This window comes from Heloderma suspectum, chromosome 1 (genome assembly GCF_057233095.1).
Source record: "Heloderma suspectum isolate Gila_16-S chromosome 1, 16-S_ref, whole genome shotgun sequence".
NCBI lineage: Eukaryota > Metazoa > Chordata > Lepidosauria > Squamata > Helodermatidae > Heloderma > Heloderma suspectum.
This window is the reverse complement of record NC_139458.1, coordinates 12,732,186-12,757,317: the sequence shown is the minus strand read 5'-3', so window position 1 is coordinate 12,757,317 and position 25,132 is coordinate 12,732,186. Positions and strand designations below refer to the sequence as shown.

The following is a 25,132-nucleotide window of genomic DNA, read 5'->3' as shown; positions in this document are numbered from 1 at the left end:
CTGTGTTCCCCAGCAATTGGTACACAGAAGCTGAAGCTGGAGGTAGCATAAAGCCATCAGGACTAGTAGCCTTGATAGGCTTATATGGAGCATCTGATGAAGAATTAGGCATGCAACTAAAAACTTGTTATGCTCTGTAATGAGAAAAGCTAGTCCTGAAAGTGTAGTTCCACTCCTGCCATTTTTTTTTGCTAGGTTTGTTTTTGTCATACCACGAGTCCTTGAGCTGCCTTCATCAAACATGATGCTCTTACCCAGCCTTAGGCCTTACTCCTTTTCTTTAACGCTCCCCCCCCCCTAAAATTAGCACCTTGCAAAACTTTACCACGATATCCTTCATCACAAGCAGCAGCTGTTTGGGCAAATATTTCACTACCTTTCTCTCCTAGCCAAGATCCTGTGTCTTTTCCTCTACCTTTATGAGGATTTTAAAGTCTGCTCTTCTTTTTGTAAAAAAAGATGTGCATCCACCTAGTTACCATGCTCCACCAACAAAGACCTCCTTTCAGATCTTTTTCCCTGCCTTCCTCATTTTGCACATGCCAGCCAGCCTGAGTTCTTTGCATAAGGTGGACTATAAAGAACTAAGCACTCTAGAAGGAAACAAAAGAGCTATTTTTACGGCTGAGCCGAACATTCAACAGGACGAACTTTCAGCTCGAAATGGGAGGCGTGAAGGTGTGTGTGAGTGAAATGGGGGTCAAAATGCTTCACCTTTCTTCTTATTTTTGAACACTGCCACCTCCACCTTCAGTTTCACAGTAGTGGCAAGAACTGCCTTTCTTAGTCACCAACTCTTTTTCCTCCAGAGGTCACATGGGAATGATGCTTCATGATGATGTAGTGGCATTCTCAATGGAATTTTGGAGTGAGCTGTTGCAGAGAACGTTCCTTGCTGCTGTTTCCACCACCACCACTAGTAAGGTTTGCCCCCACGTAAAAAAAGTACACACACTGAAATGCCCTGCCCATTTTGCCAACGATGAATAGTGGCCAGGAAGGGGAGGGGGATTTCAGCTCAACCTTAAAATTTTCATAAATTTATTCGCCCAAAGAGCAAAACAAGGTCGCGTTTCTCTTACCACTGGTAAGGTCCTTCAATTTGCCCCCCACTTTCCCCCCGCAAACTTGTTGAAATGTTCCATCCATTTTGCCACCCATGAATATGGAGGGTGGGGCCATTTCAGCTCAGCCTTACATTTATTTTTCATGAACGTACTCCTCCCAAAGAGCAAAACATGGATGTACTTCACTTACCAAGTGGTAAACATCGTCTAAACAAGTGAATTCATTAAAACTGATGATAAGCTTGCGAAGCCCAGTAAGCTTGGAAATGTCTCGGAGTTTGCTCAGCCTATTCCCATGCAGGTTCAGAACCTATGTTGAAAGACAAGTGGGGGTCACTCATTTGTCCATAGTATTTATGAGTCAACTCTCTGAACAGACGGACAACATAAAATACAACGTTAAAGGTAAAGGTGTCCCCAACCAGTCGTGTCCGACTCTAGGGATACAACACTACCATTCAAATACAAATACAACACTACCATTCATTAAATAAAATGCACCCCCCAAATATGAAAGTTCATTAAAATCTGTTTAGAATTATGATGTATCAATGCAGAAGCCAGTGTGGTGTAGTGGTGAGAGTGTTGGACTGGAAGGCGGGAGATCTGGGTTCTAGTCCCCACTCAGCCATGGAAGCTCACTGGGTGACTTTGGCCCAGTCACAGACTCTCAGCCCAACCTACCTCACAGGGTTGTTGTTGTGAGGATAAAATGGAGAGGAGGAAGAGGATAATGTAAGCCGCCTTGGGTTCCTTGCAAGAGGAAAAAAGGCGGGATATAAATGCAATAAATAATTAAAAAAAAACACCCGTAACTATTCCAGACAGCAAGAGGCGCAGATAAATAAAACTATTAAACTGAGGGTGGGGGGACACACAAGCAGAACCCCCTAAAAGAAGAAAAAACAATCTGTAAAAACAGCAGCAGTCATAAAGAGTAAAAAGCAGAAAATATATATCATTTACTTCTCAAATGTAGACTGAAATTGTCTTCCAAGTTCCTTCTTACAAGAACTTCAGTGAAAACCAGGCTGCAATGTTTAATCAACTGAATGCTTAGAGTAATGGATTACAAACCTTTCAATCAGATAAAAAGGTGTCCCCAGTTAATCACAGAGCAATCTGACCTTATACTAGTAGTGTGGTGGGGCAGTTGCACCTACTTGCAAGTTGCACCTACTTGCAATGCAACTGCCACATCCTGTGCTTTGCCATTTCTCTGTAGGCAGTGCAGGACATTGGGGGCGGGTGCAGCTTTTTATTTCTCCCTCCTGTTGGGCCAGTTCACACAACATGAGGGTGGTTAATAAGGCACTGTAGCATCTTAACCTCCTCTGCACATGCTGGTCGCGTGCCGGCCCTAATTATCCTCGCTGGGTGTGGCTTCTCATGTTGTCCGAGCCCGGCAAGGGTGGCTTGTTGGGGTGGTTAACAAACCACCCAGAACCCATGGCCTGTTGTAGGGTGGTTCGTTAACCACACCAACAAGCCACCCTCGCCGGGTTCAGACGACATAAGAAGCCACAGCAGGGGCTTGAATCAGCAACCAGGCACCACAACCCACTGCGGCTTCAATAAGCCACGGTGCACTGCAGCGATGGTGTGACCGAGTTCACTGACTATAATGGGAGGAAATTACCTATGCCAGCCCCAGGCTTCTGGGGCATGTCAGGGAAAGAAAGGGTCTTGATGTGGCATCTCTGTGCCGACCGCTAGCATGGCGCTGGCACACCCTGTTTAGAGTGGCCAGATGTCCTGCTTCACAGAGGCCAGTCCTATTTTGGAGGGCTGTCAGAGGACATTCCTCCATTTGAACGTGTCCTCTGTTCGAAGGGCTGTCCAGTCCAAGTCTGGTTGAACCATCGGCAGGAAGAGCTGCTGGGGCCGTGAACCTGCCCATCCACAGTGAGCACCTGGACAGCGGATTGAGCAGGCACACAGGTCACCTGGCCACAGTCTTTCCCACTATGGCAAAATGAATTGCGATGTGACAAGGCAAAAACAACAACAACACCCCAACAAGTTTGCCAAACTTCAAGGGACGAGATTAATTTGTCACTTCCTTGGCACTCAGCACTACGTTGCATTGATTCTGTAATAACAACACATAAGAGGAGTTACTCACCATTATCTGACTGTAAATGTTGGCCTTTGCAACCGCTAAGACAGTTTTTTCATCCAAACAAACAATTTTGGGCTTGGGCTTAATTGTAGGCTCCATGCTTAAAACTTCATCATCGCGTTGCAGATCCCGAGACAACACAAAACCTGCCACGTTTCTCCTTCCTTCCTCCCCGATCACATTGCTGAGTGAGGAGAAGAGAGCCTCCACTTTGACCTACACAGAAGACCCAGGGACATTTCCCCCATCCACCACCCCGCCCAATAGTTTGTTAAAATAGAATGAGAGACAAAAATCAAAAGCATATTTCATTGCAACACTGAGCAGGATCAAAAACCCTGGATTTACTTTTGACGGGGCAGCCGTTCACAAATTAGCTTAAGGCGAAGGCAGATGTGCACCAAAAAGAGATGCCATGAAGGCATTTTGAACCCTCTTTTAACGTATATGTGTCTGTAACACAGCAGCAAATCCAGTGCTGTTATGCTACAGTTGCTGGCTGGCTCTTCCATGACTGTCACCTCTTCCTTCCCTTTCCCTTCTCTGGCTGTTGGGGTATGAAGTGCTATGGATGGGGGAGAAATGGTTCAGTTCACATTTTAATATGAACATACCTAATTCTGCATTTTCAAACCACTATGCCTGAGGTAGGCCACTTTTGGGGGCCTGTAGGCACATTTGGCAATTTGAGAAACTGTCCTGGGCACTACCACACTGTGGCTGCAGTGGGAGGCACGGCTGATCACAAAAGACAGGTAACCTGTCCCAAAGACTGAGCACTGTGCCCCAGGTGGGGTCTGAGCCCCAACGCATTTAACCACTCATTTGACCCTGCCATTTAAAGTCCCTTTTTCGAGAGAAGTTAGACAATAACAAGATGTAGTTTGTGGGCTTCTGCAGTTTCCTATAGAGCTTGTGGTCAAGCTAGCATTGTCCTGTCTGTCATTGTGACCATTATGAATTTATGTCTACGCTGCAAGTAGAGAAGCATAACACATTATTGCCTTCTATGAGAAACCACAATGATGAATAGCAAATACAGGTGGGGGGAGCATGGAAGAATGTAGTTTGGCATAAGTTATTTGCCACTGCCTGTATTAGGGAGCTGGAAGCTCCACTCGGGGTCACCCAATTGTAGAGGAGTGACCCATCGCGATGTCAATGCTCTGTCTTGAATAAAGCTTTTGCGAGTGCAGGCCGTGTCAGTGTGGTCCTTGAAAGTCCAGCTGAGCCGCCGCTGTGACACCATGTACAGCCGCCCATCATCTTTATTTCCTAAGAATGTCTCTCAGCCCCACATGTGGCCCAGAGACATTCATGGGAAATTAAGATGGCAGCAGCTGGAGCTTCTCACTGGCTGGGAATGATGGGACTTGCACTCCCAACACATCTGGAGCAGGCCAGGTTGGGGAAGCCTGAATAGTCCAGCATCTTTTTTCAACCATGCAACCTTGGCTTTACATAGGACAGATTTTCTTCTACCCTTGTGGCTCATTTCTCTCTTCCCCCCTCCCGCCCATTTATAACCACACAGTTGCAAATGCCCTATAAATCAAAAGCCAAGAATCAGCATCTCCCTTTGGTGCAGGGCTTGGATTCTCATAGGGTGGATAGGAACACAGGAAGCTGCATCACACTGAGTCAGGCCCTGGGTCTATCTAGTCCAGTATGGCTGACGCTGCCTGGCAGCAGCGGCTCTCCAGGGTTTCAGGCAGGAGTCCTTCCTAGCCCTACCTGGAGTTGCTGGGGATTGAACCTGGGACCTTCCGCTTGCAAGATGTGCTCCGTCACTGAGCTACGGCTTTATGCCAGGCCACCACTAACCACGTAGTAACCATTCACTACAAAACTACCCAAATGTGTGGTTTTGCTGTTGCTTTGATCTTGTTTGTGGCCCTGAGTTTGCATTTTAAAAGCCGAGAGATAAATTGAGAAAAGAAATAATAACAGTAATAATAAAAGTAATAATAAACAAATCATACAAACAATAAAGTTTTTAAGCTGGAAGCAGACTACTGTCTCTAAGAGATAGTTCAGGGATGGGCAACTTGTGCCCCTCCCCACGTTTTGGCCTACAACTTCCATCAGCACTAGCCAGCATAGCTAAAGATGTGGGGTGCTGGGACTTGTAGGCCAAACATCATTAGCTATGCTGGCTTGTGCTAATGGGAGTTGTAGGCCAAAACATCTGGAAGACCAGAAATTGCTCACCCCTGAAATAGTTGAGGGGGGTATGGAAGCAGTGTCCTTTGCCACAGATATTTTTTTTACTCTTGTACATGGGTCATCTCCGGTCAAACAGGTTTTGTAGGTTTTTAAAGCACGACAACAAAACCTGAAAACCTATGATATAGATGATAGCAGGAAGGGTATTCACACCATGAGCAATGTTGCTTTGGCCATAGCACCTTCAGCGCTCTGAATAAACTATGGTCTGACTCCAGCCTTGGAGATCATCAATATTCCCTTCTTAGTTTGAAGGGGTGAATGTGATTTTCCCCAGCACCAAGGCAAGGACCCCTGGTAGCACGTTCCCCCCCCGCACCTCTGTTTCATCTGAACGGCTGATGTGCCGTCACTGCTGGGCTCGGGCTAGCCCTACAAGTGAAGCCACAGTTAGTGCAATGGAAAAGTGAATGTCTACGTGAGCTGTTAGCACTGAACGTGCTGCTAGCGAACAGGAAGTTCGTACCAATGTGATGTACTCAAACTCAACGACGTACTCTGGCAAGACCAGCTCGTGATCAAACACAAACCACTCACACTGTCGGAGGCTGCAGTCACAGTTCTTGGACTCCGCGGAAGAACAGACTTCTGAAGCTAAAGAAAAGGACAAGAATGCTGATTCTCTGATTGAGTTTACTCTGATGTGGATAACATAATGCAGAACACGGGTGGGCAGACTTCAGGATTCCTAGATCTACTAGTTTTTTTACTAGACCCCTGGGTGCAAAATAGTGGCTGGTGGGGAACATACACTTAGAATTAAGGAACAGGGTGCCTCTGAGCACATGCTTAGCCTAGGAATTTGATTTAGTACCAAAATGGAGCTTATAGTCCTTTATCACATAAATCTAGTCCTGATTTTCCCCTAAGCCAGGTGTAGGCAACATGTGGCCCCCACAGCCCCGACACCCTCTGAAGTTCAAGCCTTTCCCCATTTATTTTAATTTTTTGGCAAACAAAATGGCATCTGGAGCTGCTACAGAATGATACAAGGGTCAAAATTAGCTTGTTTGCAAGCTACTTTTGACTCTTCAGGGACCATGTAGCGGCTACAGATGCCATTTTCGGGTTTTTTGTTTATTTAAGTAAGAAATAACTTTTGGCACCCATGGGGGGGGCTGGGGGGAATGAAAATGGGCCCCGGAGATCCCAAAGATGCCCACTGCTGCTCCATTTCAGCAGCCTAGTTTACAGAAAATCCCCACCTTTTTGTTGTAGTTGTCATTAAATACTAGGGAGTCAGAACCCCTTGCCAATCCACTGAAAATCATCAAAAGAAGTACCCAGAACATAAGAGGAGCTCTGATGCATCTGGCCACTGAAGGTTCATCTAGGGCCAGCCCAAGACATTTTGCTGCCTGAAGAGGAGAACCAAACGTCTGCCCCCCATGCCATGCTAGGCCCAATACTTTCAAAAGTGCTGCTGCACAACTGAGACATCAACTCCTGCCTTCATCTATCCACCTAAACCCTGCCAGATGGTAGGGCCAGCCCTGGGTCCATTGATACAGACACTGACTGGGGCAGATCTTACTCCTGGGATATGCCAGCCTGCAAAAACTCTAGCTTTTGTGGTATTAAGTTCCCCTCCTTCCAGTTTCTGGAGCATCAGGACAGAACCTTATGCACACAAACTGAGAAACAGCAGTTTTCCCAACACAAGGGTTTGAGCAATAGGCTCCATGTGTGTGACTGGAGCTCCCTCTAGTGGCTACTTTCTTTTGGGGTGGGGGAAAAGTTCTCTTTTCTATGCTTAAGCAAATGTCTGCACTGGAGTCTCCAGGGAATTTAAGACTTGTAGTGATACAAGTGATGTTCTCAAGATTCTTGTGATAATAAGTCTTTAACAACCAAGTGCAGAAGCTGGCAAGCAGAGGAAGAGTTATCTATTACTATCAGAACTGGGAAACTGTAGGAGAGTTACACATAAAACAAAGCAAACTGTGCTGGTCCATATGAAACACTCAAAAATCCATGGCGAGGCAATCTTTATTAGAAGCAATCAAATACGCACAAAATTGTGGGCAAGCTTTTGAGATGTCCAGTTCTCTTCATCAGGCAAACTATTACAAAAAGCAGGGAGAGTGGGAGTGGGAGGGAGAAAAAACCTGACTGACTTGATTTTGAAGTCATAAAGTCTGAATGGACAGAGTCTTAAGTGAGGATGGAGGATGAGACACAGACTTATCATAGACTCTACTAGGTGTCTTGCTGGTTTCACATTACACTTACAACTGCTGGGACAAATATAATGCTTGATGCCCGCATTTTTGAAAATATAAAATCCAGTAGTTGATGAGGAACCTCCAGCGCATGGGCCAAATATAATCTGTGAGAGTTCCCCATCCAGTCCATCAGCTTCTTCCCCAGCATTTGCGCCCTCTCCCAGCTCTTATCTCTGATCAGCTGCTGAACAGAGATAAGAGATTTTCCCTGCAGAGGAGAGGGGACGAAGCTGTTGGATGATCAGTCTTGCTTACTTCTGTGCCATGTTCTCCTGCTTACTTGTGAGTAGATGTGCTGCTCATGCTTACTTCTGAGCAGACATCCAGGGACTTGGTACTTGGGATGCTATTTGTAAGTGCTGCTGGGGGATTCAGTCCTCCTTACGTCTGAGTAGACATGCAGAAGCCTTGTTCTACTTACTTCTGGCTAGACTTAAAATCAGTAATAATTTCATTTCAGCCCAGCTACTCTGCTTTTGGCCCTACCCACTTTGCCTTTGGCATGCCCACAGATAGACCCCCACCCCCCTGAGACCTCTCCCAGACTGGAATTTGGCCCTCTGGCTGAAAAAGGTTCCCCACCCCTGCTCTAAGTGCATGAAGAACATAGGACTGATTTCAGGGATCTGGTGTGCTCTTCATGCCATCTTATCCTTTTAGCGCACATGCCTGCGGTTCTTCACCGACGCCCACCTGAGAGGGACAGAAAGCAGGGAAACACATACTCTCAACTGAATTCCAGGTTTGAACTTAGTGGGTGAGTTTCTACATCACACTAAGCCACCCTGAGAATAAGCCACCATGGCTTGGTTGTTCACTTGCTCACCTATATTACTCCTGACAGACGATCGGGCTTTCTGTGGCTCGCCAGAGCTTTTCCCCTCATTCTCCTTCCACACTCCTGGTATGTATCCCAGGCGTTTTGCAGCAGAACTTGTTTCCTCATTCCCTATGTCAGCACCCATTCTGCAACAGGTTTGTTGAGCTTGCTGGATTCCAAGGGTAACTCCCCTCCTCCGCCCCCCGCATCAGATCACCAAATGGAAATAATTTTAAGTACTTATGAATGCAGGAACACGTTTGCAACCTTAAAAAATATATTTCTAGGGGTCTTGCACAAGTACGCAAGAGTGCCAGACCGCTGGTCCGCTATTTAGTCCAGTATACTGATATCCCCCTGGCAATTCATTCTCCCTTAGGTGCTTCCTTTGCTAGCAAACACATATTCCCGCAGTAATTACACCCATCCCGAAAGCTCCTTCTCGTGCAGCTGCTGGCTGCTTTCAGCTCCCCCCAACCCTCCTTCGTGCTTGTCACTTCCCTCCGCTGGTCTCCGTTGTTAGCTGCCAGATATAGGTAAGGGTTACAGAGCAGTGAGGCAGATCGATAAAACTAGCTGAGAGGAAAATAACACAAATTTAATGGGAGAGCAGTGAGGCAGATAGCTAAAAATGCGCAGATTTCATGGCAGAGTGGTAGGTGGGTTATCATGTAGTGCAAAGCAGGTCAGTGAGAGGCAAAGCTGTATGTAACCTTAATTCTGCACCAATAAAAGCTGAGTTCTGTAACCTGTACAAATTAAGACATTTAAATACATTTCTCTTATCTGGCATAATCTGAGGAGCTTCCAGACAAATCTTCTGTTGTGCAATCATCCTGCCACATGCATGGAATTTTACGCGGGGTGGGGGGGAGGGTCCAGACATTGTTGTCTTCCATTTGTAACACTCCCCTGTTTCCCCACTGTTTCTTATATCTTGTTTCTTTCTACAGAAAATCCATTAAAGAGGAAAAGATGGAATAACTGCACAACGTATGTTGATTGTTAGCACAAGGAGCCCTCCATCTGGAAGCACCCCTTGTTCTACTTCTGCCAGTCATGCAAAGGAGAAAGGGCTATGGAAGACACCAAATGCAAGCCACTGGAGGGAGATCTTACTGAGCCCAAACTTTATCCACATGCTTTTAAGGCTATCTTAGTGCCCATTATGGCTCGTACGTGTGTGTGTGTGTGTGTGTGCAGGGAGTGGGGTGGGTTAAATGAAAGTTAAGGTATTTTGTGAAAGTGAAGAACGTTGGCCTGTCCCCCACTATGCCACATTTTTTTTTCTAGCAACTCCTCCCAAATTTATTATATACAGCTAAGGTGTGTCTGCACTAGCACCGCTTTTCTTTCTTTCTTTCTTTCTTTCTTTCTTTCTTTCTTTCTTTCTCTCCCTTCCTTCCTTCCTTCCTTCCTTCCCAATATTACTTCACAGCTTTGTGTGTTTGCATCTACACATGCAGAGATCACCCACAGAAATACTTGCAAGTACCCGCTTGCCACTTATTCACGTGTGGATGTGCTTGCAGGGAGATAACAATGGTAACTGCCCAGAGAACTTTAGCTATGGGGCAGTATAGAAATGTAATAAATAAATAACACATTTTGGTTTTGTTTCCTTAAATTCCCAGGATCAAATTTCCCTGATAAAGGTCTAGAAGTATGAAAGAAGGAACTCCAGTTGGAGCCACTAACTCACGTTTTGGTTTCTCTTGCTGATCCAGAGCTCCAGGGCTGGCTATGCAGGAAGCGTTTTGGGAGGCCCTGCATGGCTTGTAAATGGAATTGACCCCAGGATACTTGCTTTGGATGATCAGATCCATCTCATGAGCTTGAGCGCTGTGTCCAAGAAAGACTTTAGCAAGTATGAGTTTCCCTGAGAAAGGAAAAGAGGCTCTTGTTTAAAAATGCAACACACTGAAATCCCAGTTAAGCACCAGCAGATAGTTCCAGATAACTCAAGCTAATGAAGTCACACACACACTAAGTCACACACACACGAAGCAGGGCTGGGCAGAAAGTAGAACTTCAGATGTTTTGGATGTTAACTCCCAGAATTCCAGACCACTGGCCATTCTGGCAAGGGCTCCTGGGAGTTGGTCCAAAACATCTGGAGATCTACGTTCAGTCCACCCCTGGTCTAAAGGATCATCTACTCCCGTGTGAATCTTCTCATGTGTTAAGGTCATGATGAGAAGCCCTTCTCTGAGTGCCACCCAGTCTGAGGTTAGGTGGGTGGCGACCAGGGAAAGGGCTTTTTCTGTGCTGGCACCCTGAGTCACTGTCCTACAACAGTTCAAAATATACCTCAGCAGCCTGCAGTGTGCGAAATGGCCAGCCATTCACTGCCTGGCGCATTAGTGCATTTACACAAACATGTGCACCAGAGAGAAGATACATTCTCCAACTGTCCCCTGTCATCCTCAGAGATTTAACTTCTACAGACCTGGGGTAGAGACAACAGGGTGACTTACAAAGGATAGGGGCAGCTGGAACGCATCAGCCTGCATGTACAACATGCTACCCACCAAGCTGATCACGGCATGGCCAGTCATGTATTATGGCCTGTCAGCTCCCACTCTGGTTTTTATGTTGGTTGTTGCTGGGTTTTCTGACTATCCCAACACAGGCAGCAAAAACAGAAGGCTTACCAAGCCCTTGCTGTGCCACCAAAAATGACTACTGGGCTGCATGGCTATTAGCACTTGGCTTTCTTAACCTGTCTTCCTTCCTTAACCCGTCTTCCTTGCCTTATTAGAGAAATCCTCTACAGATTTCAGCTTCAGCTACCACCAGCCTGACAGACAGAACCCACCTACTTCAGAGTTTGGCTTGGCAATGGATCCCATTCCTCCCACCAGGAATACACTCCGCTAGTATCAACCTGTGCACCCCTCATACCAATTTATATATGCCAAACCTGTTGCTTTTGTAGCTGAGAATGCTTTTGCTTGACTAGCAAAATGATTCTTAAAACTATTCATGAGTGCTTAGAGCAGCTTCTCTTTACCACGCCTGAAAGGCTCCTCAGAGTCCCCTTTGCTTCTGGCTTGTTTTTGCAAATATTCAATTCTTGGACATTCACAGATACTTAAGCTGTTTGAGAGCAGAATGGCTTCTTTGCCTCCAGATACCTAAAAAGAACAAAAAAAATCAAGTCTGAATGTGTTGAGCAGATTCACCGGCCCGTAAGGCACTCTCTAAATGCCAGGCCCCATCATGACAGGTCTTCAAGTGAGCCCTAAGGACATACCTCTTTACCTTGGCCTATAACTGGGTTAGGATCTTATCAGGTACCATTGCATTTATGGTACTATCTGGTTTTAATTGTTAATTTTATTATATTTAATCATTTTATTGTGTTTTGTGGCATTAAATTTTGCTGTATACCGCCTTGTAAGGGTTTACCCTAACAGGTAGCTAAAAACCTTTAAATAAAATATAATAAATAGTTTGACAATATGCAAGTGTGGGGCACATGGGAAGGAGCACTGAGAAGGGAAAGTATCAGAAATTTTATATTGGAGATTTCATTAGGGCAGTGACCTTTCTGTGTTCATTTCACAGTTCTGTAGGAACAAAGAAAAGCATGGGATGCGTTCCTGGCCACAGAATTTAGCTACCTTAGAATCAGCTTTTTTTCTTTCTTCCCCATTTTAAAGGTGCAGGTTTCTAGCCCTTATAACTGAAAATATGCCTGAGGCAATTGCAGGGATGGCTGAATAAGACTTCCAGTGGTTGTTAGAGGGGAGGAGCGCTTCAATGCCCTGCACAGCTCCTTGACCCTCCTTAAACATAGTTATGGAAAACAGTAACATTTTGTACTTGATTTGCATAATGTATACAGTTCACAGAATTCAGCTTTTCTTAGCACAGTAGGTGAATTGCCCTGGTGCATAACTTTAATTTTTGTAGTGCAGAATACATGCAGCCCCTAGAAATTTATGCATAGATAATATGGCATAGCCTTCCTAGGACTGTACCACTTCAAAGTGTAGGTGGGGGATTTCAAGATTTAAATGTTTAAAAGCAAACAAATAATAAACACCCGCCTTCTGCCCATGGAATGCTGCTAGCAAGCATGTTAGGGATAACATTTATGGTGACTGTTTTCTGCATGCAGGGAGATGCTTTGTTTTTAACATGGCGGGGGCTCAAATCATGAGATCCCCTCACCTGCATTAGGAAGTAGTACAGTCCTAGGAGCACTATACCATGGAACATTCCTGAATAAGAAGATCATAATTCAGACAAAATGCTCAAAGATGTCAAAAGCAGGAAAAGGTCACTTTTAAGCTTCCAGTTACCTTTTTTGCTTCCTGGAAGCCTTCCTCTAGCATTTGGATCAATTGTTTTTTCTTCAAGGACACTTCTGGAGGAGATACATAGAAAAGATAGTCCAGCATCTTCTTGTAGTTTCTGGAAAGAGAGAAAAAGAAGTAACTTTAGTATGGATTCCCTGCCTCATAAGAATTATCATGCTGGATCGGACCAAGGTCCATCTAACCCACCACCCTGTCTCCAACAGGGGACAGTCAGATCCCCTGAGTAACTCACACCTGAGGGCCTTCCCTCTTATTTGTTCTCAGCATCTGGTACTCTAAAGTTATACTAATCTGAACCTGAGGTTACTATTCGTTATCATGGCTAATAGCCATGATAACTGCACCACATCTTGTGGTAGCGTATTCCATAAGTTAAATGAAGAGCAAGGTCCATATGTGGAAAGATGTATAACTGAACATGAACACTCTGTATGTAGGTGTTGTTTTTTGTTTTAAAAACAACTTTGGAAGGGGATGATTTCAAGCAGAGAAACAGCAGGTGGGTGTTTTCTCTAGCATCTCTACCCATCATCTCTCCACTCAAACTTGCCCCCACCAAATGGATCCCACTCTCCCTCCCCCCTCCAGCAGTTCAAAATACAGCAAACATACAACTGGAGCCCTCAGAATCAGGGAGAAGCCTCTTGGGGGGATGCTTAGCACGTGGGGAAAGGGTCAAGCACTCCCTTTCCCCACCACTGCTCTGCTCAATATTGTCCCTTCCCAAAGCTTTTTTCTTTTCTTCTTTAAACCCCATCACAAAAGCTTGCATGTGACACATAAGCATTCTTTCTTGGGAATCAACCCCAGAGGCCTTTCTTCATGTTCCCCCACCAACGGAGGGATGGCAGAAGCTTACCAGGGAAAGGCCCTTTTCAGTGGTGATGCCCCAGCTTTGGAAGACTCTTCCTAGAGAGGCCCACCTAGTGCCTACGCAAATGTCTTCCAGACACCATAGGAACATAAGAAACTGCCTTATACTGAGTCAGCTGAACAAAAAGGCACTCCACAGCTCAAACAATCGTAACAAGACACAACATCATACCAAAGTGTATTTAGGAAAGTGCAAACATACACAACAAAATATGCAAAACCGTTCTACATAAATGGACCGGTACAAACTATACAAACCACTTTATACTAAAGAATATGTATGACAAATTATGCAGCTGAGTTTCCTGCATCTGGGGAAATCACACAGGTCAGCACTCCTGGGGTCAGCAATTTCCCAGAGCCTCACTCTGGGAAAACCACCTTCATGACCATGGTGTCTCCCTTGTCAGCTAAGTATAGCCAGATAAGTATATTCTGTAGTGAGAAGAGCAGAACTGGATGTGCAGCGGGCTTACACATTCATTCCCTCCCTCTCCTTCTCCTGTGCAAATTTCCCTTCCTTTTCATGGTTTGCTTTAACCATAGTGAAATGTTCTGCCATGATTTCTGAAGTTCAAACTCTGGTTCAAACCCTGGTTAACAAGGGCAATCTTGGTTTGCATTTTGCAAAGTTCAGTGGCTGGGATCCAGACTTGGAGTAACCCTATTAAAATCAATGGAACTGAAATTAGTTATAACTAACTTAAGTCCCATTGATTTCAATGGGTCACCTCTAAGTCTGGATCCAACCCATTATCTTGCTGTCGTATCATTCTTCCATGAATATTCTTTAAAATCCACTCACTTACGTTGACTCATTTAAATCTTCCTTGTCCAAAAACATTTGGAACTTCTCCTCGAATTTCAGCCTCAAAATCCGGTTGTGCACCCTAATGACACGATTTACTTTCACTCCTGTGATGCCATATGGTTTGAAGTCCCAGGCACAAAATCGGGATAGAATTAACTCATAGCAAGAATTAAACCTGTGGTCAGGAAAACAGAGGACTTTGAGTCAATAAGATTCCCCCTTTCCCACCTAAAACAGGGGTGCAGAACCTCAGACCTACGGGAGAAATCCAGCCCTCCAGGAGTCCAAATCAGGCTCTCTGGGGTTCTCTAGAAGGCCACACCGCTTTCCCCCAACCACCAATTGCTGGGTGGTTTTGCAGCTTTTGTGCAGTTTTTCCCCTGTTCTAAAAGGTTGAAATGCCTCTCCTAAAGCAGAGTTACTGGCAGGAAGAGCTTTAAGCTAAAATATGGTGGTACTGTTTGTTTTTGGCCCCACCCATTTTGTGTTCTGCCACGCCCACTACTTGAATTTGTTGTTCAGTCGTTAAGTCGTGTCCGACTCTTCGTGACCCCATGGACCATAGCACGCCAGGCCTTCCTGTCCTGCGCTCTCTCCCGGAGTGTGCTCAAGTTCATATTCATTGCATCGGGGATGCTATCTAGCCATCTCATCCTCTGCCGTCCCCTTCTCCTGTTGCCTTCAGTCCTTCCCAGCATCAGGGTCTTTTCCAGGGAGTTTTCTCTTCGCATTATGTGGCCAAAATATTGGAGCTTCAGCTTCAGTATCTGTCCTTCGAAGGAGCAGTCAGGGTTGATTTCCTTTAGGATTGACTGATCTGACCTCCTTGCAGTCTAGGGGACTCGTAAGAGTCCTCTCCAGCACCACAGTTCAAAAGCATCAATTCTTCGGTGCTCAGCCTTCCTTATAGTCCAGCTCTCACAGCCATACGGTACTACTGGGAAAACCATAGCTTTGATTAGATGGACCTTTGTCGGCAAGGTGATGTCTCTGCTTCTTACTATGCTGTCTAGGTTTGCCATAGCTTTCCCCCCAAGGAGCAAGTGTCTTTTAATTTCATGGCTACAGTCACCGTCTGCGGTGATCTTGGAGCCCAAGAAAATAAAATTTGTCACTGCTTCCATTTCTTCCCCTTCTATATGCCAGGAAGTGATGGGGCCACATGCCATGATCTGAGTTTTGTTAATGTTGAGTTTCAAACCAGCTTTTGCATTCTCCACTTTCACCCTCAACAAGAGGCTCTTTAGATCCTCTTCGCTTTCTGCCATTAGGGTGGTATCGTCTGCATATCGGAGGTTGTTGATAATTCTCCCGGCAATTTTAATTCCGACCTGTGATTCATCCAACCTGGCATTTCTCATGATGTACTCTGCATATAAATTAAATAAGCAGGGCGACAATAAACAGCCTTGTCATACTCGTTTCCCAATTTTGAATCAATCGGTTGTTCCATGTCCGGTTCTTACTGTTGCTTCTTGACCCTCGTACAGGTTTCTCAGGAGACAGGTAAGGTGGTCTGGTACTCCCATCTCCTTAAGAATTTGCCAGAGTTTGTTGTGATACACACAATCAAAGGCTTTAGCATAGTCAATGAAGCAGAATTAGATGTTTTTCTGGAGTTCTCTTGCTTTCTCCATGATCCAGCGAATGTTGGCGATTTGATCTCTAGTTCCTCTGCCTCTTCGAAACCCAGCTTGTACTTCTGGTAGTTCTCGGTTCACATGCTGCTGAAGCCTAGCTTGTAGGATTTTGAGCATCACCTTGCTGGCATGTAAAATGAGCGCAATTGTACGGTAGTTTGAACACTCTTTGGCGTTGCCCTTCTTTGGAACTGGAATGTAAACTGACCTTTTCCAGTCTTGTGGCCACTGTTGAGTGTTCCAAATTTGTTGGCATATTGAGTGCAGCACTTTAACAGCATCATCTTTTAGGATCTTGAATAGCTCAGCTGGAATACTGTCATCTCCGCTAGCTTTGTTGTTAGTCATGCTTCCTAAGGCCCACTTGACTTCACTCTCTAGGATGTCCAGCTCAAGTTCAGTGACTGCACTGTCGTGGCTATCAGGGACATTCAGATCTTTCCTGTATAGTTCTTCTGTGTATTCTTTCCACCTCTTCTTAATCTCATCTGCTTCTGTTAGGTCCCTGCCTTCTTTGTCCTTTATCATGCTCGTCTTTGCACAAAATGTTCCCTTGATATCTCCGATTTTCTTGAAAAGATCTCTAGTCTTTCCCATTCTATGGTTTTCCTTGATTTCTTTGCATTGTTCATTTAAGAAGGCCTTCTTGTCTCTCCTTGCTATTCTCTGGAACTCTGCACTCAGTTGGATATATCTTCCCATTTCTCCCTTGCTCTTCGCTTCCCTTCTTTCTTCAGCTACTTGTAAGGCCTCATCAGACAGCCACTTTGCTTTCTTGCATTTCTTTTTCTTTGGGATGGATTGAGTTGCTGCCTCCTGAACAATGTTACGGACCTCCGTCCATAGTTCCTCAGGCACTCTGTCTATCAGGTCTAATCCCTTAAATCTATTCATCACCTCTACTTTAAGGGATATGATTTAGGTCATACCTGAATGGTTGAGTGGTTTTCCCTACTTTCTTCAATTTAAGCCGGAATTTTGCAACAAGAAGCTCATGATCTGAGCCAGCTCCAGGTCTTGTTTTTTACTGACTGTAAAAAGAGCTTTTCCATCTTTGGCTGCAAAGTACATAATCAATCTGATTTCAATATTGACCATCTGGTGATGTCCATGTGTAGAGTCACCTCTTGTGCTGTTGGAAAACAGTGTTTGCTATGATCAGTGTGTTCTCTTGACAAAACTCTATTAGCCTTTGTCCTGCTTCATTTTGTACACCAAGGCCATGCTTGCCTGTTATCCCGGTGATTTCTTGACTTCCTACTTTAGCATTCCAATCCCCTATGATGAAAAAGAGATCTTTTTTTGGTGTTAGTTCTAGAAGGTGTTGTAGGTCTTCATAGAACCAATCAACCTCAGCTTCTTCGGCCTCAGTGCCTGGGGCATAGACTTGAATTACTGTGATGTTGAATGGTTTGCCTTGGATTCGTACTGAGATCATACTGTCGTTTTTGAGATTGTACCACAGTACTGCTTTTCCCACCCTTTTATTGACTATGAGTGCTACTCCATTTCTTCTAAGGGATTCTTGCCCACAGTAGTAGATATAATCGTCACCTGAATTAAATTCGCCCATGCTTGTCCATTTTAGTTTGCTGATTCCCAAGATACTTGAATACAGCCCCTGAAATCTCCGAAAAGGAATTCAGCCCTTGGGCAGAAAGAGGTTCTGTACCCCTGCCCTAAAAGCAATGGGGGGGGCGGGGGAGTGTGGCAGCAGAAGGAACCAGAAACCTCAATCTTCATTGGATTGGCTTCGCTCCCTTTCAGTGTTAAAAAATTGTATTCCCTTATTTTGAATATGACACAATGCTCATCCTATGGCTCGCAAATATGTACATTGGATCCAGTTCGGACAGAAGAACTGTGTCATGTGCCTCGGACCATTCTGACCTGCACAACTCAGGACCAGCCATACCACAGCAGCCAACTCCTCTGGTTTTTGTAGTTTTGCCTGGGCAGGAAGCAAAACAGGAGCTTGATTTGAGTCCCTCATGGGCCTCTGTACATGGCTGTGTTTGGCTTGACGGATTGTAACAAGCAATGGAAGCTATATAGGATCATACCATCCCTTCTTGACATAGAATACAACATGGTTTCTCATGTTAAAATTGTTATTTATTAAGTATTTAAAATATTTTTATCCTGCTCTTCAGCCAAAAAGACTCTTGGAGTAACATGCAAACGATCAGTTAAACAAGACAGTCCCTGCCCGTAGCCATAAAATCTAAAAACATGTGACACACAAGGAAAAAGGGATGGGTAGGGAAGAGGGAAAAAATGAAATCGTCTTTTAGCAGGGCTGGTAGAACGGCCCTGCTTCCTCTCTCATCTCCCTCTGTTTCAACATAAGAACCTAAGAAGAGCCATGCTGGATCAGACCAAGGGTCCATGTAGTCCAGCATTCTGATTCGACATTGGTAAACCGGCTGTCGACAGGAAATCCACAAGCAGGACACGAGTCCAACAGCACCCTCTCACCCATGTTCCCCAGCAACTGGTGTACATAGGCTTATTGCCTCTGATACTGGAAGTAGGACATAACCACCCAGACTAGGAGCCATCGGTAGCCTTCTCCTCCAGGAATCTGTCTAACCCTCTTTTAAAGCCATCCAAATTGGTGGCCATCGCTACACCTTATATGGAGTCAGACCCCTGGTCCATCGGGTTTAGCATAGTCTAACTGGTGATGGATTGCCAGGGTTTCAGTCAGGGATCTTTGCCAGCCCTACCTGGAGATGGGAGGATTAAATCTGGGATCTTTAGGGTGCCCTCCTATGCATGTTTAGACAGAAAAAAGTCCTACAATTCCCAGAATGCTGGGAATTGTAGGAATTTTTTCTGTTTAAACATGCAGAGGATGGTGCCCTCATTTTACTATTTAAGCTGCTTCTATACCACTTCACAGGAACTCCAAGCAGTTTACATAAAACGCATACCATAGGGTATATAAAACCAATATGAAAACAGTATAAACCAATAAATACCTTAAAACCTTACAACAAAAGCAGCAAAACAGAGCAGTGTCATGATTGATTACACGTCAGGGAATGCTTGAGTGAACAGAGGCGTTTACAAGAGATGTTTGAAGCTCGCCACAGTCTCCGCCTCTCAAACACATGGAAAAACACATGCAATGCACTGAGCCACTGAGCTACAGCCCCTCCAATCCTGGTTTGTGTGATCACCACAAACCGCGATTGCAAACCATTGTTAACAGTATAAGACTGGATATGCCATATTTGGGTAATATACCTATTAAAATAAATGGAGGAGAAAGACCAACATGCTACATATTAATGTTTCCAAATGTCTCAAAGCAGCCGTACCAGACATCGCTCGGTGAGCCTTCTTCGAAGCGCGTGTTTCCCACTGTTTCCAGCTCAGTAAGCAAAAACTGCACTGCCAAATTGCTGTTTTTCTTCTTCTTCTTCACTTCTACTTGATAAATTGCTTCAACCCTGCAACAGGTTATGTCTCAGTTGGAAGGTCCATAATTAATAACCATCACAAAGCATAGGAAACAGCACTGATCTGAAGGGCCATATGTCAAGCTTTGTGCACCTACTGGGGCCCAGGGCCAGGGTCACCAGTGTGTGTGGGGTTGAGGTGGGGGGCTGGCCTGCAGCCCAGGAAAATCCTGAATTTCGTCCTGAATTTTCAGCTTTCATCGAAAGAAAAATGGCAGTATCCAATGCTGGCAATCTGCCCATGCTAAACGCATTGTGCTAGTAGGGATGACCACTAGTGCAATCCAGGACACCAGCTGAAACTAGTGTTTCCAGAACAGGACAAGTCAGTGGACTCCTTTCTGGGAGCTGCGCTGAGTTGTCCCATTCTGGAAACAGTAATTTCAGCTGGCTTCCCATTGTACTAGCGGTTGTTCTCATTAGCGCAATACAGCGTTGGATACTGTCCTAAAGGTGCAATCCCATGCCTGTTTAGACAGTCTAAACAAGCATCAGATTACACCCTAAGTTTCTATCCTCTTTTATTTGAAGAGATTTGACAGAGATTTGGAAAGCATGCAGCCAATATTCAGTTTCTACTGAATTGCTCAATAGAAGGTAAACCTGCACCTGCCTTCCAATGTTTGGGCCAACGGGTGCAAAGGTGCTGTAATATATGATAAGCATGAGGCCCTTCTTTCTGACATTTTATTAAAAAAATTAAGGCCGCCATTCAATTAAAGAAATCCTACGCATGTCTATTCAGAAGTAAGTTCCAGCGCAGTCTGCGATCAGACTTACTCTCACGTAACTGCATACAGGAATGCCGCCTCGGTCAATTAATTTTATTTATTCAATTTATGTCCTGCCTTTGTTCCAAAGAATGGCACTCAAGGCAGCTTACAATAGAAACTGAATTAAAACAAAACCTTCATTAAAGAACATAAAAACAAATAAAGTAAAGACACAATTAAAAACACCACAATCAAATAAATAAGCAGCATCAAACAATTTTAAAAAACACTTCAGCAGCAGAACATCTTTTTTGCCAAAGGCCTGCCGGAATAAATGTCTCTCCCTGCCAAAAAGGACAGCTTATAACTTCTATGAGTTATAAGCTATTAATTCATCAATTGCGTATGTTCTCATGAATAAAACAATAGTTTGGAAGAAAAGGACATCCTGTCTGTGTTGTTCAATGATGCACGCTTGTTTCACGGCAGAAACCATTTCAAAAGAGGCATTCACTTCCGTGCATGAGAGAAGAAGGAATGCCTCACTTAAGAAGCTGCTTGCCATTGACAGATCTGAAACTACTGACATTAACTTCCATACCATAGGGATGTAATTTAAAACTCATGAACAACTTCAATTAATTTTGTAAAACAAAATTAATGCATTAAGATACCTTCCAACCAAAAGGGTGCCACCCCAGGGCCTACATCCTACGAACCAGTGAAGTACTGTCAGCGCTAGCATTTAGCCGAACCTACCCTGTTCTTCCTAAAAAGACGCTGAGGTGTCCAGTAGACACGAAACATCATTTTTTGTTGACTCAGTCGTAAATTTGGAGGCAAAACATATGCAAGCTAAGGCGGCTTTCCATTGTTATGCATGTATAGGACATTCCAGTTCCCTGTTCCACTCCTCCCCTAAAATCTTGAATGTCTAATTTACAGCAATCAAATCAACACTGAGCTATTTCACAAAATTTACATACTCGTCCAGTTTTTTATTCCAGAAATTTATCCTCCTTTTGAGGGAATCCAATTTATGCTGAAACTGCTGCTCAGGACTGGATTCCTCCAGGGCCTCATCTGGACTCTCAGCTTCCCCATCTGATTTTTCGCATTCAAGGTTTCGGCTCGAAACAGCTTTGCTAGCGTGTATTTTGCTGGATGCTTGCAGTTCTGCGAGTTCACGTTCCAGCTTTTAAACAAAATGACAAAACGCACTGAGGCCCAGCCACAACTTACAAAACAGAATTTGGACATATTGTATGAAAAGGTGGGGATACAACTGGAATGAATAAAATCAAAAGGTATAAACATTTCAATACTTCGGGCCAAAATACATGTTAAGTTAAGCAAGCTTTTTAAAAAGGGTACTTCGCACTGGCCACTTAATTTTTTTCAGAAAAAGCAAACCATGAGGCCCTGATCTGGCTTGGGATGACCATCCACAGGGAGAGGGGTTTAATCTTTCCTCCCCACACCATTTGAAAGCAAACTGTAATGGGGAAGGGTGCTTCAGTGGGAACAGAGTGTGGGGAGGCCCACCCCCCTCTCCTTGTGTGCTGCAGTCTTAATCTAAATTGCAGCCCATGTGGCTGCTTCTTCTGAAACATTAAAGGGCCGGTGCTAAGCCTGCATCAAATATCGCATGCTTAAGGTAACATGCAGTTTGACCCTTTTGTCATGCTCCCAGCTGCCCCAAGCCCAGGGAAGAACACTTCAGAGGAGGAGCTTTGGGATCCCACAGCAAACCCCAGTCCCGCAGGCAATGTAGGGCAACTGGAGGAGTCCTGTTGCAGGGATGCCTCACCTGAGGCCACAAAGAACCCCTTCGACCCACAGCCTGGCTTCCCAACACCCCTCCCTCATCCTGGCTCTCCAGAGCACGAGCACCAGCAGACCAGGTGGGAGCTGCTGTTGGAGCACCCATCTGTCTGCCAGAGGGCCCTTCTGCCCAGGAGCAAGGGCCTATGTGCATGGTTAGAAACTCCACTGAGCAATCTCTTCGCCACATTCTGCACTAGCTGCAGCTTCCAGACCAGTCTCAAGGGCAGCCCCACATAAAGTGCATTACAACAGTCCAGTCAATGCATGGATCACTATGGCCAGGCTATCGCTGTCCAGGAATGGTGGTAGCTGTCGTACCGGCAGAAGCTGGTAACAGGTGCTCTTTGCCACCAAAGCCACTTTGGATTTCAAGTGGCAGAGATGAATCCAAGAGCACCCCTATATACCTGTCCCTGTAGGGGAAGTGCAACCCCATCCAAGACTGGTAAGTCACCCAACCCCTGGACCCAGGACCCACCGAGCCTCCATCTTACCAGGATTAAATCTCAGTTGGTTGGCCCTCATTCAGCCCACCACTGCATCCAAGAACCGGTCCAGGTCATGCACAGCCACACCTGACTCAGATGTAACAGAGAAACAGAGCTTGGTGTCATCTGCATATTGATGACACCATGCCCCAAATCCCCTAATGACTGCTTTCAGCTCCTTCATATAGGTGTTAAAAAGCACTGGTGACAGGACTGAAACCCGGGGCACCCCACAGCGCAACTACCAGGACGCCAAGACACAATCTCCCAGTGCCACTCTCTGGAACAGACCCTGCGGGTGGGAACGGAAGCACTGCAACACTGTGCCCCCTAATCCAACCTCATGGAGCCGGTCCAGGAGAATACCATGGGCGATGATCTCAAAAACCGCTGAGAAATCAGGTCACGCTCCCCCTGTCCCTCTCCTTGCCAGTCCCTCTAACTGAAGATGCCGGGGACTGAACCTGGGACTTTCCACATGCGATGCATGTGCTCTCCCACCGAGTGACAACCGTTTAACAAAGAAGGCTCCAGCACAATCACTAGCACAGCTGAGGAGCTGAGAAGCTCCATCCCTGGAAATGTAAGAGGGGAACGTTAGCAGGCACTTGCAGGACCAGGGTTAACTGGAGACGACCTGGAGACCCGCCAGCACCGGGACCTGGTCAGAATTTACTCAGCTGATGCTGTGAGCCGCCTTGCTTACGTGCTTGATGTTGCAGCTGAAATGCTTAATGCGATCTTCCGGCAACTTCTGCAACTTGCACTTCCTTTCTTTCAGCTTTTCAAGCTCCTCGTTAAGGTGTCTGTGAGCACTCTTGATACGCATGTTGTAGTACATCACTTTTTTCATCACCGTTGTCTTCCAAGGTCAAAAGGAAAAACAAAGGGGAAATGTGAACGAAGCCAAACATTAGCAGTTATTACATGACGTGATAAAATCGTGGCAATTCAAAAATGCCCTCGTACTAAAGGAGATGCTTGGGCTGTGGTAGATGCTGAGGCTGTGGAGAATGGGACAGCCACTCACAGGAAGGCAGGGTAAACTCCCCTTCTCCTATGCCACCACAGAGTTTATGCATTCAGTGAGGTGCTGTCATATTGAGTGAGATGCTTCTCCGTAAGCCAGAGGGAACCTCTGTCCCATGAGGCACCTCAATCTGGCCTACAGAGCCTCCCACAGTTCCTCCAGGGATTTAGCCTCTGAGACCCACCCCCTGGAAGAATTCCCTCTGAGGGCATCCCCGCTGTTACCTCCTATCTGAGATTGGAGATAACAGTGGGGAGGAGGGGCAGTGGGACTCGGCCCATGCTGGGAAGAGCAGCTGGTCTCCCTGGCATGGGCCAAATAGCCTACAGGAGCACCGGGCAAAGACAGGGACTCTGCCTGTGGTGGGAAGAGCAGCCACTCTCCCTGGTGCTGGCTGACTAGCTTCGCACAGCACCCAACACCTCTGTGGACACCTGGTGCTACACAAAACGGGGAACTTGGCAGTGCCAGTCGGGTTCCTTTCTCTGTGCTGGGCGGAGGCATGGAACTCTGTGCCTCTCCCAGGACTGAGAGATAAAAAAAATGGGGGGAATGACATCAGGGGACGGGACACACACCCCTGCCCTCATCCGGCCTGCAGCAGGCCTGGTGAGGAGCAATCTGGCCCCCAACTAAAAACAGTGTCCTGCTGGACTAACCAACCTGCTCTCTTGTACAAACTGCCCACTCCCCCTCGAATGCACTGCTCTGCTCCCACTTCTACAGGGAACAGCTGCACATAGAAGGCTAGAAGAGGAACAGGCTCCTGGGCTCTTGAAGATGAGTGGGGCAGTCAGCATGGAGGTGAGCCTCCTTCTGGTTTAACATAAAAAGTCCCTTCTATTTCAGTGAGATGTATAATAGGGCCATTTAAAGAAAAGACACAGAAATGGCAAAGCTAATGCTCTCTAGGTTATTTGATATGACCCATACACTCACAAAGATGCGAAGCTAATGACAGCTGATGTTTTGCGCAAGTTTCAAAGATACTTTTTGCAGTTTCTTCTTCCTTGGGTGTGTGTTTTTTAAAAACTGTTAATTAGATGGTAAGCTAAGGTTTATCATCATAGAATCATAGAATAGTGGGGTTGGAACATCGAGTCCAACGCCCTGCTCAGTAGTAGGGTTGGAAAATCGAGTCCAATCCCCTACTCAATCTAAGTCAGAGTATCCCTGACAGATGGCTATAAAGCCTCATCTTGAATATCTCCAGGGTGGGAGAGCCCACCACCTCCCTAGGTCATTGGTTCCATTGTCGTATTGCTCTAACAGTCAGGAAGTTTCTCCTGATGTTCAGCCGGAATCTGGCTTCCTGTCACTTGAGCCCATTATTCCGTGTCCTACACTCTGGGATGATCGAGAAGAGATCCTGGCCTTCCTCTCTGGGACAACCTTTCAAGTACTTGAAGAGCGCTATCACATCTCCCCTCAGTCTTCTCTTCTCAAGGCTAAACACGCCCAGTTCTTTCAATCTCTCTTCATAGGGCCAATGTTT

At 45.6% G+C, this 25,132-nt stretch overlaps 1 protein-coding gene across 11 annotated transcripts in view; it reads right to left on the bottom strand.

Moving 5' to 3' along the window:
* Nucleotides 1-25,132, bottom strand: part of LRRC9 (leucine rich repeat containing 9) — a 91,665-nt gene that overhangs the window by 47,708 nt on the left and 18,825 nt on the right. For 10 of the 11 annotated variants that reach the window (XR_014788038.1, XM_084836161.1, XM_084836171.1 and 7 more), the window contains 10 exons: nucleotides 23,314-23,469; nucleotides 21,279-21,487; nucleotides 19,439-19,570; nucleotides 14,471-14,647; nucleotides 12,771-12,882; nucleotides 11,474-11,597; nucleotides 10,163-10,339; nucleotides 5,882-6,009; nucleotides 3,193-3,405; nucleotides 1,258-1,377 (listed from right to left, as the gene is read on the bottom strand). Coding sequence is in view for 10 of the 11 variants with exons in the window: in XM_084836161.1 (XP_084692287.1) it covers nucleotides 1,258-1,377; nucleotides 3,193-3,405; nucleotides 5,882-6,009; nucleotides 10,163-10,339; nucleotides 11,474-11,597; nucleotides 12,771-12,882; nucleotides 14,471-14,647; nucleotides 19,439-19,570; nucleotides 21,279-21,487; nucleotides 23,314-23,469 (1,548 nt within the window). In the remaining variant the exon portion in view is untranslated. The remainder of the gene's footprint in view (nucleotides 1-1,257; nucleotides 1,378-3,192; nucleotides 3,406-5,881; nucleotides 6,010-10,162; nucleotides 10,340-11,473; nucleotides 11,598-12,770; nucleotides 12,883-14,470; nucleotides 14,648-19,438; nucleotides 19,571-21,278; nucleotides 21,488-23,313; nucleotides 23,470-25,132) is intronic. The other variant, XM_084836215.1, reaches the window with a different exon arrangement.